This window comes from Arctopsyche grandis, chromosome 2, assembly GCF_051622035.1.
Source record: "Arctopsyche grandis isolate Sample6627 chromosome 2, ASM5162203v2, whole genome shotgun sequence".
Classification (NCBI taxonomy): Eukaryota; Metazoa; Arthropoda; class Insecta; order Trichoptera; family Hydropsychidae; genus Arctopsyche; species Arctopsyche grandis.
Genome location: NC_135356.1, coordinates 36,440,415 through 36,456,166, shown reverse-complemented (window position 1 = coordinate 36,456,166; position 15,752 = coordinate 36,440,415). Strand labels below are relative to the sequence as shown.

The 15,752-nt window shown below is 31.7% G+C and overlaps 1 protein-coding gene across 1 annotated transcript in view; it reads left to right on the top strand.

The window, feature by feature from the left end:
• The window catches only part of LOC143922620 (sodium/potassium/calcium exchanger 5-like), a 42,542-nt gene that overhangs the window by 19,598 nt on the left and 7,192 nt on the right, over positions 1-15,752 (top strand). Inside the window, exons 3-5 of the mRNA XM_077445949.1 lie at positions 5,318-5,521; positions 9,336-9,472; positions 14,129-14,299. Of these exons, the coding sequence (XP_077302075.1) occupies positions 5,318-5,521; positions 9,336-9,472; positions 14,129-14,299 (512 nt within the window). The remainder of the gene's footprint in view (positions 1-5,317; positions 5,522-9,335; positions 9,473-14,128; positions 14,300-15,752) is intronic.

Here is a 15,752-nt window from a genome sequence, read left to right as displayed (position 1 = left end):
CATAAAATAATTAAAATACATTATTTATGATGTATGCTACAATGAAATTAGTGATGAATTATTAAAAAAATAATATGAATCACTACTTATACGAATAAAACTATTTATTAAAAACGTATGTAAAAACAAAGGGGGTCCCATTAAATATTAAATTAAAAAACATTTTTATTTGTATTCCCTACTATTATTTGAAGTCCCCTTGATATGTTGAAAAGCTTGAAGAAGAAAAAAAATCCGTTTTTATCGATTTTTTGATTTATGAAATCTACTCAAGGTATAAAAAAAATGTTCATTTTTACTCCAAATTTACAATGATTCCCCTCATAATGTTATCTATTGACAAAATCGCTTTTTTTTTGCTGCATATTGCTGAAGAGGAGTAGAAAGTAATACGAAAACTGTTATTTTAAATTCCTTTCCTAGTCTTTTAAAATATATCGTTATTTGCATGTGATGCAACTGATAAGCTTCGCTTTGCGCTGGGTGTACATATATATTGAGTGAATGCGAGAGTTGCGCCTCGACCAGATAATACCTATTTTAAATCGACAAAATCGAGGTTTCGTATTCTCCAGTTTTCTCCTCCGAAACTGGACTAATTTAAAAAAAAAAATCATCATCAGTGTACGAAAGATATTTTATATGTTTGTGTGGTCGTATTTTTTTAAAAATCAACCGTTAAATAAGCTCGCTGGACTCTTTTCGTGGGTGTAGAAAAGAGGCGATTTTATAGATGTTTGGCGGCTCCTAGCTCCAATAAAATAACTAATCAAAAAAATAAAACCATATAAACATGCCAATGGTGGATATCCATAGCATATTAAAAAATAATAATTGAGGAAGGGAGAAGTGTAATACGTTTGTATGGACAAGGCGCTGGTGTCCAGCCCTCTTGATGAATTTAAGTTTTATACTGCCAGTATGTTCAGGGATCTGAGAAATCGTGATTTGTTTCCTCCTCCTGTGGCTCGCACAAATATGTTGGCAACATCTCCAATATTTAGAGCAGTGTTTCTTAACCCTTTGAGTGAGCCGCACCCCTTTGGATTTGAAAAAATGTTCGCACACCCCCTTGAAAAATGAGTTTTGGAATCCTTAATTTAGAAAAATACATTATTGCAAGCATTTTTATCTTAGCGCACATATATGCCACTTGATAGAACAATTTTAACAAGGGCTTTTAATTAATTTTGTGATTGTACCACTGGCATCAAATCGAGCCTTCTTTGACTTGACTGAAGATGTTCAGACTATGACCGGCTCCTTCACTACCATCCACATTGTTGAAATGTTCTAACAACTTGAATGGTTTAAGATTGGAGTTTGAAAACATCTTGGAACATAAGATGCATTGAGGTCGTTGTGTATCTATCTATCTATCTACAGTTTTTTGCTATCTGCCACTGTCACAAAAACAATTGTAAACAGTATACCAGTTGAGACAATTGTAAACAGTATACCAGTGTGCAAATTCTGAGAAAACTGTCGTTATTATTTGCGAGAAATGAGGAGAGAGCTTGATGCGATATCCTGCCATAAATTATATTATTTTGGTTATTGATTTTTGATACCAATTATAAATATCAAGCACGGATGTTTTACATATTTACATATATACCTTTATTTTTGTTATGATTGGTGTGACTGGCTACAGTGACGTGTCAGAGTACTCACTGTGGCTAATATGCTAAAAAATAAAATAAAATATACCCATTCTGAATATTTTAGATTTTCATAGCAGACAAACATAATAACAGCCCTCCGTGTGGCCAAATCTAGAAATAAGAAACAGCTGATCATATATAAAGCTTCTCCATGATCACGATCCTCAGGAGTGAAGCATACGACTCATGAGCAGACAAACACTCAAACCTACGTTGATTTACATACAGACATGTTAAGATGTAGATATATGAACTCATATTACAATTAGCAATTGCGCAAACCTTGCTTTGTTTAAGTATCGGTGAAAAATTATTGTCATTACGGTTATAAATTAAACTGAAGCATAAGTATCTGATTTCAAGTGTGGAATATCTACCTATCATATGTATGTATGTAGTACATATGTAAGAAGCCTTGTCCTCGCAATGCCGAGTACTTTGATAATGAATGTCGCATTAAGTGTGAAAAATATGATAAAATTGGTATATTGATATACATTGTATGTAAATAGTTTAGCAAATAATGATATGCATATTAAAGCCTGAATTGGGTATTAAATTGTTGGAAATGTCAGTGTCAATATAATTTGTCGGCTATGTCTAGAGTGGTATTAGGGTTTTTTGCAATAGATAAACGCATTCGCGTTTGTCATATTAATTGCACTCTAATTGTGTATGCATGTATGTACATAAATACATACATATGTACAATATGTGTGCGAATTATAACTACTCGGAATGTTTGTTTTATTGCCGTCGGGACATTAAACCTGCCATTCAAATGTAATCACGGCATGATTGATTCACATTTTATCAGATATTATCAGGCAATTTCAAATTGATTGTTCAAATTGAAGTTTCGTTGTACGGTTAAAAAATATCGACGTTTGACGTTTGACGTCAAATCACAATAATAATAATTACAATACAAATGAATGATAAAATAAATAAATGTAATAATATTTGATGAAATATACATAATTGATCCGAGCATGCTGTAGCGTCGGTGCAATGTGTTGTAACATTGTAAGGGCGTAAAATAATTTCTTTATTTTTACTTTATATATGTACGTAGTAACAATAGATGAAGTTTGTGATCATGCGAAAATTCGAACCCGAGATTTTGACTGATTCGAACTCAAAATCGATCACTGATCACGCTTTCTAGAAAAATCTAGAAAAAATATGTGTGTGCGTGTGTGTGTGTTGTTTTTGGGAATTTTTTGAACACCGTTAGTCCTATCGAACTGAAACTTAGTATTGGTTACTGAAATTCTTATCGACACGACGTAAATTTTTTTCAAATTTTTAGGTTGACCGGAAATCGGAAGTTTTTGAATTTAATTATCTCCCATAACGTTAACTGAATCGGACTGAATTTTTTTGACATGTAATAAAAATTATAATCTATATAACCTAATATTTTTACCTGAACCGGAAGTAGTACGTTTACTCTAGAGAATCGAGGTTTTTTTTATGTTTTTCTCAAAAATATTTTGGTTTATTGAACTGAAATTTCAAATCTTGAAGTTTAAACTTAATACCAAGCTATGTATAAAATTTGTTAAGCATCCGTCAACCGGAAGTGGCAGTTTACTCTAGTTAGATTTTTATTCCACTATTTTTTTCGATCCATTAAACATGTGTGTGTGGTCTTCACGAAAAAATTCAAGTATAATTCTTGTATTAATGTGATGAAAATAAAATCACTAAATTTAATGAACCGAAAGTGGGAGTTTTTCCTCTTAAAAAGGTCAAAAATGTTGTGCCCACTATTCTGTCCACACCCGTGAACGTATCAAGCTGAAAATTTATATTTGTATTCTTTATGTACTGATAAGGTTTTGGTCAGAATTTGTAAACCGAAAGTAGTATTTTTTTTAAAACAATATTTCATTAATTTATTTTGACCTTTTAAACTATTTTTATTTTCTTGATATTCGATGTGTATAATACTGACAGTGATTTTAAGTAACAAAAAAAAAATTGAACAATATCCGACAACTGGCAGACAAAGTAGAACTTTTGTCTTGTGCAAGTTTCCATACATTTGCGCTTAATTTGTATCAAAAATGCTGTCATAGTTTTTAGTATTTCATAATGCTGTCGGTATTTGTGAATGTGTCTGTACGGTTCAATGTCGAATTTTGTTTTGTGACCTTCTTATATTCCTCAAATACATAGATAAAGTCATTGGTTGGTCACATCCGAATTTTTTTTAAATTATTTCTTATTTAATTATATAATATTATTACAATATAATTCAATGCAAGGTTTTGAATCATATCACTGTAATTTTTTTTGTCCATGGCGTTGACAATTACTTTTATCGTCCAAAAAATATAAATTTCCATTAATTTATATAAAATATGTACATTTTCCATAAATAAATTAATAATATCAACAACTTTATTTATGTAAATATTTCAAAAGTCAAATTCTACCGACCGTCATACGCACGAACAATGTTGGTGCGTATGACACGCACGAACAATGTTGCATTTCTTGACCAAAATACAATGCGAAAATGAAACGAAATGTAATTGGTCATCCTGGGTTGAGTGGGGTGGGGGGGGGGGGGTTTATTTATAATATATCGATGTATGTACATACATATATAGGATCGAGAAAGGACACGTGGTACAAGCCAATGAGACTCGTTTAACAATTTAACCCATGTTTATTTCACTACGCGCCGAAGCGAACTGTCATTTAATCGTGACGTCAACCCAAACATACTCTTTTTTACAAGCCTTCTTCTGAAACTAAAAACTAAAACCATATTTCCGTTGAACATGACTCCCAGTTAGTAAGACCCAATGTACAGGTTCTTGCGTTACTTCTGCAAATTGTAATAAATATTATATGAATATGTATATGAAATTGCCTGCAGCTGCAGCAAATGAACCTTTAATTAATAATACATTCTCTTTATAAATTATGTATAATTTATTCTCTAAACATATGTACATATTGTATTAAATATTGTATTTTTACTAACTTCTTATACGTTTCACATGGTTTTCGTGTAAGCGGTCATTTTTTATGTCCCTTATCTCTTATCCGATCGTTTTAATATTGCTCATTTTGGTCATCAATATACATAATATTATTCTCTATTAAGTTCTCTATGTATAATAAAATTAATATTAAAAAAACACATTCAATTGTTTGATTTGATTTGCAACATGACGAATTTGATTTGTAAAACGTCGAATTTGATTTGTAAAACGAAGAATTTGATTTGTAAAACGACAAATTTGATTTGTGGAATGACGAATTTGATTTGTAAAACAAAGAATTTGATTTGTAAAACGACAATTTGATTTGTAAAATGACGAATTTGATTTGTAAAATGACGAATTTGAAGTTTAAAAACTGTATCGGATTCTTCTTGTACGTTAGACCTTTTTTTTAATATTTGTATTACTTTTTTTGTATATATTTACCTGCTTATATTTGTTTATATATGAGTTGCGCGATTTTGTCGCCGCACTATTTTTTGGTTTGTGCGATTTTGTCCCGCGAGGTTTTGTCGGGACACCTCGCACTATGTATACGTGAAGTTTACAACTTGCATATTTCTAAAGAATTTCGAGTATTTCATCCTTTGGATATAATTATGTAATCGATTTGCTTTTTTTTTGTTACAGATTCTGAGATAAGGCCGCAGGCTAGGTATTCACATAAAGCTCTGAATTATAGTCACAGGCTTTTGGAGGTTCTAATCGAAGAAGAGGACCTCTGGCATTCCCTTCCTTGGCACCACGTTAGGACCGAGCTGGTGGGAAGGACCCTAGACGTACAAGAGTGCGTCAACAAGACGGAGGAAAGCTTCCCCCCCGACCTATTCACAGGCAATCTATTGTTTTATTGAAATTTTGCACCGTACACTATTTATTTACAATTTGGCGCGAAAATTGTGCCAATTTTTCACCATTGCCCACTAGCCTATGCAATGTGTCAATTGAATTATTTGTACGTAAGCACTCGAAGCTATTGATAACAGTATCTTTTTAAATATATGCACATAATATAATTAAAATTTATGTAATGCATCGTTTTGGAATTTTGGGGTTGTCACCAGATCATCAACTTATGAGGGATAACCTGTCTTTCAATGTGTAACTGTGTCAAATTTGGTCTTGTGACGGAAGATAAAAGATGATCTTATGAATGAATATGCATATGTAGGGCGCGATCACACAGCGAGGGAGCGGTATGCTATACGCGGGATATTTTTTTTAGATAGTTTTAAACACACACAAATTGTAGGTCATACCCGGTACGATACGCCGGATCTTACGGGATCGTGCGGGATCGGGGCGGTCTCGTTGAAATTCTATAGAATTGTTTATACTAACTTGACGGTGATATATAGTAATTCGTCGACCCTCGGACGACGCTTGACAGTGATCGATAACGGTGTATCCCATATTTTTTTTGACATCTCCTCCCAAGCTTCATTGCGAATGTTTTGGTCCTTATATTTTACGGATCTGACGTCATAGACACATTCGTACTGTCGCACAACTTCTATTAATTTTTCTGACATTATGAACTGCGATGTACCGATATTATGAACTGCGATGACCGAGCTCAAAAGACGAACTGTTTGCAGTCACCACTTTCTTGAGTATAAAAAGTATAAATAAAAAATACTTTGTTCTTGATATAAAATAAAGTAAAAATGGGCTCTCTTTAAACGAACATGTTATTGTATCGACATGTACATACATTCATACGGAAATGCATTCAGTATCAATTAGTTACAGTCCATATTGAGTGCACTATAGCCCTTTACGTAAAAAACATCTTTGTTCGTTTATCTGTTGATGGTATTAGGGATTTAAGTACGTATTTAGTTTTTGTACCAAAAAACTTGAGTCCATTGTCTAGTCATTTCTGTTTATTTAGTAACAATTGGTTCCGGTAAACAATTAGTGTACTACATAAAACCCTTTATGCTGAATACATCTTTGTCCGTGATCGCAGAGTTTGTTTATGAAAGTATCGAATGAGTATTTAATTCTTAAACCTACCCGGAAACATTAGTCAATTGTTGTTATAAACCGGACACTTGTTTGTCTATTTTTGTTAATTGTTTACTAATTAAGTTTAAAACTGAATTATTAAACAATAAAAGCTTGAAATCCTTAATGTAATTTGTATTTTCTATAATCTTATTATTCCGACAAGTTCTGCTATATTTTTTTGCAAATATGGGATACACCGTTATCGATCACTGTCAAGCGTCGTCCGAGGGTCGACGAATTACTATATATCACCGTCAAGTTAGTATAAACAATTCTATAGAATTTCAACGAGACCGCCCCGATCCCGCACGATCCCGTAAGATCCGGCGTATCGTACCGGGTATGACCTACAATTTGTGTGTGTTTAAAACTATCTAAAAAAAATATCCCGCGTATAGCATACCGCTCCCTCGCTGTGTGATCGCGCCCGTATGCATGTATGTTACAGTGAAATTAAAATTTCGCTAGTAAAATCATTATTAACTTGGGTAGTAGAGTATTTACTATTCAACGTTAGAGAAGCCATTGAATAATTCGCTTCTAATATGTGTTTTTAAATACAAAAAAGTACACGAAACATTAAAGGTTTATTTTCACGGATAAAAAAAACTCTCTTGCCAATCTCAAGCTATTCAGCGTCTTGAGGTTCGCCAATTTCTAACATAAAATGCTGCCAAAATGTCTCCACAGATGTCACTCTATATGATGTTTGTATGAATGCGCATTGTATAAAAATGCTTGTATGAATTGTGTTATTGTAGTGTATCTGTATTAATTCACGCCATGTACAAATTACGGAACATATGAATGTGCCAAATAATACTTTTCGTACTTCTGTTTACGTGCAGTTGCTGGCTTGAGCTGTACCGGTATAAATAAACCTTCAATGTGTAGTTAAAGAAAAATGTTTTATATATTTGTTGGTCCAAATACCAACTAAAATTCATTCAATTTTAGATTATTGATTAATTTCAAATTGATATTCAAGGTACAAGATTCAAGGTAAAAAAGCATATGTTTCAAGTTTCTATGTACGATGTATATATAGTATCATAATTACAACATCTGCGTAAAATATCATTAATATAGATAAATGATATTTTGCGTCATTGCTGAAGATTTATCTGATGTCAAAATTACGTCAATAGGAACAATTTTAAACGCATGTATGTAATCAATTACTCTCGTATAATCAAGAATGAATGTTGTTTTTAAATAAATAAATAAAAATGCCACTGTGCCTGAAGAAAAGATCTTCGATCAATGTGTTTAACAGTGATGATGTATGGATGTGAAACTTGGACATTGAACGTCAAGATGTTACACAAAGTCTAATGCACTCAATCGAAGTATGGAACGTTTTATTCTTGGCATAACGAGGAAAGACAGGAAATGGAATGCGTGGGTAAGAAGTATGACAAGGGTTGTGGATATAGTGGATAGAGTGAAGAGATTTAAATGGCAATGGGTAGAATGGACTACAATGGGACTACGTGGCTAGAAGAATAGATGAAAGGTGGACAAAAGAAGTGCAAGAATGGTACCCGAGAGAATTCAAAAGGGTAAAAGTATGACCGCATGGAAGATGGGTAGACGAAATTAGAAAAATATGTGGGGTGAGATAGATAAGAGTCGATCAAAACAGAGTCGAGTGGAAGCGAGAAGAGGCCCAACAGTAGATGGTGAATGGCTATAGATGTTGATGATGATGAAACAATAATTTAAATTGTAAATAAAAATTACATCATATGTCTTGGGAACAATCCCGAGCTCCTTCCCGTGTCTTGGGAATTTAACAAGTCCCGAAAATCAGAAACCCTCTTATGTAAGTGCATACATTCATACATATATCGATTGATCAGTATTTTATATTTCACGTACTCTAATTAAATGATCAGTTCCCAAATGGTATAATGAAATGCTATTAATTAAACGATTTTTGGAAATATTTAACTGAATAAATTTCACTGTTCATAATATTTGGTCATCTTATTGGTTAATAATCAAATGCATTTTATGATCTTTTGTATCTACATACCTATGTTTCTATATATATGTAGCTATTTATGTATATATGTACATATGTATATCGTGTGAAAAAGATTTTCAGATATCAAAAAAATACTCATGTGTGTTGGTTTCATTGTGCTTTCTATATTACTATAAACAAAACAAAACTATATGTGTATATTTACATAATATTTATTTGTACGAGTGGATTTGGTATTGGTATTTTATTTGATTTGCTTTAAATCTAAGATATTTTGGCTGAATTACAGTCTATTGTTCTTACTTTATCTATAGGTGCATATATCGTATATGTATTTATGTATACTATGCGATGTACCAAAAGATTCGAGAATTTCAAGAAATATGAAACAGATATTTTGACTGAATTGTACATATTTAATAATTGATAAATATATAATTGATAAATTTGTACACGTGTGTGTGTGTGTGTGTGCGCGCGTTTTGTGTATTTATTTTATTCTATTTACATACATATTATGAATTCATTTGTATGGCGCGATTTTTTTTAATAATTCGTTTGTAATGGATATTACAATTTTAAGCAATATGCGACGGGAATCAATATATAATGATGATTAATATATTTATTTTTATATTTTTTTAGACGAGGAATTGCGGCAAGGTGCCATCGTTCTGCACTTCATCGCGGTTATATATTGTTTCACACTTTTGGCTATCGTTTGCGATGAATACTTCATACCTTCCGTGGAATTCATCTGCGAAGACTTAAAAATCAGCAAGGTGATCGTCAACATCATCATTGTCAAAACATACATACATAAATATCATTTAATATATACCATAGCAGTGAAGTCATTCCATGTACGTAAAAAAATTTCGCTTGGTGCACAGACAGATGTCCATTTTTGAATTGGTATCGAATTTTTAGTTTGTAGATGCTGGAATAATTCAGGTTTTTCTCTTCAAGGTAATTTATGTGGTATGCATATATTACCTTGAAAGGAAAAATCTGAATTATTCCAGAATCTACAAACTTTAAATTCGACACAAATTCAAAAATTAACATACAATATTTGCGCACCAGGCCATCGATATATGTATACTGTAACTCATGAAATAGTTTAAATTTTAAGTTGGAAATTCATTGGATGACATCACTGCGATGTATAATACATATATATATATATATATATATATATATATATATATATATATATATATATATATATATATATATATATATATTATATATACATATATATATATTCAATGAACTTGCGCGATGCTTAGGTTTTATGTGCGTTCAAATATTATATACATATTTTATTTTATTATTACAATCAATATACACTCGTCATTACAGATCGCTCCAATGCGACGGGTGTACGATAGCGAAATACAGAATACATAAACAATCAGAAATCAGAAATACAATAATACATACACAATCAGAATATATAGCATATAACAATTAATTATATGCATAACAATTAATCAGAAACAATAATTATAGAGACATCTATGGATTATTTTTTAGTTTTTTTTGTGTACAATTTTTATACAAATAATAAATACGATATGTAATTATAATATATTAGTAAGAAAGTGTATGTAATCGTGCACTTGTTAAAAATATCAGTGTGATGTTAATCAATAGACTGCCCATGCGCATTGTCGATATAACGTCTGTACGAATAATCAGTGTGACGAAATAACCAGTTTTTTTTTATATTGATGTACATATCAAAGTATGTGTTTGAAGTGGTTTTTTTACAGGCAGAGATATCGATTACGGAAAATTTAACGATAACGGTTTAATGATATGCATGAATTGAGGTATTTTCGCTTGAAACATTTTTTTGATAAGACAACAAATAGTCAAAAAGTCTGCATTTTTCTGACCGAATTTATGTGTGCCATTTTTTGTATGGGACATTTTGTATTGTCGGTTGAAACTGACAGATTCTGACATACATATGTAAGTCGATCATCCAGATCTTGCTAGCAATGATAGACGTACAACTTATACTTGTAATCATCGAAGATTGTTGGGATTTGAACCTACGACCTCTCAACTATTTAGTAACAAAGTAGACTTACTGACTAATTAAACGTTTTGAATACACGTGGCTTAACCGTAAGTGCATACAAGTACTATCAACAATAATCCGATTATATATAGGTACATACTTCAGATTGGCAATAGACTTATTGTGGAGATTTTTCCGATTGTGTTAAAAAGCAGGAAATTGATTGAACGGGTTAAATGGACGATAAAATACGCATGATTGATTTTTTGATGAAGAAATTTTAATCATTCATTGTTTTGCTATCAACCTTTGTCCTTGAGGAACGATTAGAGTTCACGATTTTCTTATTGATAAATATTAACGAAACGGTATAATAACATGCAATGAAAAAGTTTTTCATTTGGGTTGGTTTTGTCAAATAGATAGATAGACGAGGCTTAAATATATAATCGTACGTTGATTCGAATTATCTCTCATAGGATTTATACAGTTTTATATATGACTATAAATCATAAGAATTTCAGGTTTTTATTTGACGTCGTAAAATTTATCATTTATATGGTTTTTTTTCTGATTTTTTTTTATATGACTGTTAGTAAATTTCATTTTTCTTTTTATTTAAATAGAAAAAAATATTTCCGTAGTAATTTTACGTACATATGTGTACTTAAAACTATCAACACGTTTAATGAGAATTGATTAATTGTTTTTGATCAACGGTGAAACATTCTAGGACAGCGATTCCCAACCGTGAGTACATATATGAAAAAACATTAATACATAATGGGAAAAAAAATCATTTCTGCGATCAACATTTCTGAACTTTTGGCTCACCGATTACACTGAGCAACAAAAATCACGTTTTTTTCACTAACCGGAGCGGTAATTAATCAATCTTTAATAAATTTAACCCCATTAAATTTGAATATGACCATGATTTTTGTTGGTTTATTCTCGTTTGTGAGATATAAGCGTTCAAAAGAATGCACGATTTGTTAACACAAAATCTATCATTGCTGTGACAAAAGTTTTTATTGCGAAAAAATACTCAGTTATCTAGCGATTTTTAAAGTCAAAAACATTTTTGTCAGTTCTAATTTTAATGTATATTTTTCATCAGATTTGATCTATCTATACATAGCAGTGAATAGTGATATTGATAGATGAAAATAATGGTATTGCTAATACTATGTATGTATGTATGTATCATAAATATTATCTTTCGGCGTTATATTCGTATCTGGAAGAATAGTTTTCGTTTTCTAGCTATGGTCTGTGCACGAATTGTTGTACCTTAAAAATTCTCAAGTACATATTACTATAGATTTAAGTAGTTAATCAGTTTTTTTGTTTGTTTCATAAAATCAAAAACGGCTTATCAAATTTTGCACGCTATCTACCTAAAATATGACGCTACTACGTATGTGAATGACATAATGTTTTTTTTTACTGCAAGAATTTCGACGATTAGTGTTTAATTATCTACCTACATATAAATATGAACTCAAATTCATAGTAATTGACAATAGTGAACCATTTTGTGTGCATAAAAGCATCCTGGCCGAACAATATCCACACCCCCTCACTTCACCGCTTCCTCACTTCCCTGTTTCCTTGACACGATCGGTCGTCACGCCGTTCATACTTGTCGATGCACTCGCCCATATGTACATACATCGCGTCCGTTTTTATATATATATATATATATATATATATATATATATATATATATATATATATATACATATATATATATATATATATATATATATATATATATATATATATATATATATATATATATATATATATATATATATATATATATATATATATATATATATATATATATATATATATATATATATATATATATATATATATATATATATATATATATATATATATGTACGGGTCTACGTGACGAGACAGAATGTTAAATTACAGAAAACACAAATACTCGCACATATGTACATTCTGCGCGCGCACATTAATACGGGAGAAAAAGCCTGTTCCTCTTGTTCCTGTTGTATCCTGCTCGCGCAAATTAAGTGAGTATGTACCGTTTACCATGCACCATTTTTTTTGATCTTTCGACTTAAGATCTTTCGATTTTCGATCTTTGCCTTCCGATATTTGTGTTTTCTGTAATTTAACATTCTGTCTCGTCACGGAGACCAATATATATACATATATGTATATACTAGCTGAACCCGGCATGCGTTGCAATGCCAGAATAAGGCATGCATTTCCCGTTTCAAGTGATGGTTGGAGCTCAACTAACGTCTCTTCAACGCCGTGTCGTCATAAACCAACTGGTAACGTGGTTACCAACGAACACATTTCCTTTACTACACAATGGCGCTTCAAACTTTCGCGTCAGTAAAATCGTTATTACGAATATTATTATTAAGAGGTTTTTTCCCGTTTTTTTTTCACAGTAAGCTTCCCGGACATGCATACAACAAATCCTGAAAGTTCCATCGTAATCGGTTGAGTGGTTTAGTAGCCTATACGAGACATACAGACAGACAAAGAGACAAATAGACATTCAATTTTATATATATATACATAGATATATAATTGCATTTCTTTTTGTATTTTATTGTGTATTCGAATATTTTTCGTAGGCCTTACACATAGGCGCAAAAATTCATGAGCCGGCTCTGGTTATAGGTAATTATCATGGTAAACGAAACTGTATAAAACTTTATCTCACTCTCCTTGTGAAGTTATGATATTATCGAGTTTCATACGTATTATGTACTTTCATCAATAAAGAATTTCGACTGACAGTTTCCATGCTTTTCAAAAATATTATGGCGATAAATAATTTTGATTTCCGTTTCAGATTAACGTCATATATATGTGTTTAGCATTTCTTTGTTTTTACCAGATTTGTAATATTTGCTGGAGTAAAAAAAAAAAACAATCTTATCATTTTAATTTAGCAAATGCGTTGCGCTCGCTTTAATTTCCTCGTATTCGTCACAATTATTGTTATTTGTGCTTTTATTAATAATGAAACTTGATAAATTGCTATACGGCTTATATATGTACATATGTACATATGAAGCTATCATGCGAATCGTTATAAAATTATAACCGTGAATCGCAATTGATTAAATCAAATGTTTACTTCATTACCATCATAGTTGACGTTTCATACTTTGTTGCTGAATCATCTTCAATTACTGTCAACTATGCGCAATCTGTATATATGTATGTATGTACCTCATATAATATGTTTCCAACACTCTCTTCTGCATTATTTTGGATACCATTTGAAGCTTCCCATTTCCTTTCCTAGATTCCACTCCTTTCCAGGTATTCAAATGCTTACCTGCGGACTTTTATGCATTTTGCAAATTGATTGCAATCAAGATAAATTAATATTTTTATATAGGATGTGGCGGCTGCTACCTTTATGGCTACGGCTACTTCATGTCCAGAACTCTTCGTCAATGTTATGGGCACATTCGTCACGAAGTCAGATCTTGGAATTGGCACCATCGTCGGCTCTGCTTTGTTCAACACCCTTGGAGTTGCTGCTGTTGGCTCATTTTCTGCCCCATACGTAAGATCAAAGTTTTTTTTTATGAAACTTATCTTCTGACAAATATCTCTGTGAACCAGGCCTACCGATTCTGGAATCTAATCTAACCTAAGCTGTTTGAATTTGAAATAATGTTCACTTTATGAACGGTGTAAGCCTGTTATGAATTGGTCAGTGTATAGTATTCTTATTTTATTTTATTTCAACCGAACATGTACAGATCGTTCCAAAGCGAGACGAGTGTGCTAATAAAGATTCAATACAATAATATATTATCATAATACAAGCATTTTTATACAATGCGAATTCATACAAACATCATCCACAGTGACATCTATGGGGAAATTTTTGCAGCATTTTATTATTATAAAAATTGGCGAACCTCAAGACGATGAATAACTTGAGATTTGCAAAAGAGATTGGAAAGGAAATGCCAATGAACAGAAAATATATTACGAATGATTGAAAAAATTTTAAACAGATTTTTCTTCCTATTATGCTTCAAATATAAACAATAAGGGAAACATTATACATATGTATTTAAATACTTATAACAACAAAAATATATCAAATACGTATATCATAATCAGTAGCAATTGAAAAGTAGATTCTTGAGCTTTTTATTCAATTAAGCTTTATGCATTAACATTAAAATAAGATAATAATGTAAATACTTAAAAGATAAATAACTATTACTATAAATTTTAAGCTGAATAACTTGAGATTTGCAAGATATATTGGATAGGAGATGCCAATTCACAGGAACAGTTTCAATGAAAATCAGAAAAATTGGCAAAATGTGAAAGGAGCCGATCGACCTGGAGTCTAAAACCAATATCTGGCCAACAGCTACTAGTGGGAATCGAACCGCGACCACTCCGCTCGGAAGCATAATATGCTAACCACTAGTCCACGCTGCTGCTTATGAAAACCATTGATTGGCAAATTAAGCTTAAGATTTTATTTAACGGTTTATTAAATAAAATAGTGCGATGACTAAATCGACCCTAACTGGTTAACTGTATACATCCAAACACATTGTACAATGTATTAGATATAAACTACAAACCGCAAGCAGAGATTGGTGGTTAGCATATAATGCTTTCGAACAAAATGGTCACGGGTTCAAGCGCACCGGTTGGTTGCTGCTGGCCATACCTTGGATGTATGACTCCAGGTCGATCGTTTCCTACCAGAGTTTGCCAATTTATCTGATTTTCATTGGAATGGTTCCAACAAATTGGAACCATTCCAATCTTAATCCATTTTCTCGCAAAGTTTCGAGAATTTCGCTGATTTGTATATGTAAATGCTGCAGATTTGTCCATTGATGTCTCTGTGGATCGATGTTTAATGTTTAATCGATTTTTTTATGTATTCGCCATGTATAATACTCAGTGTTATACACTATATATGTATGTAAATATATTAGTGTAAACGTATATACATATACATATATAATAATCTGTATACC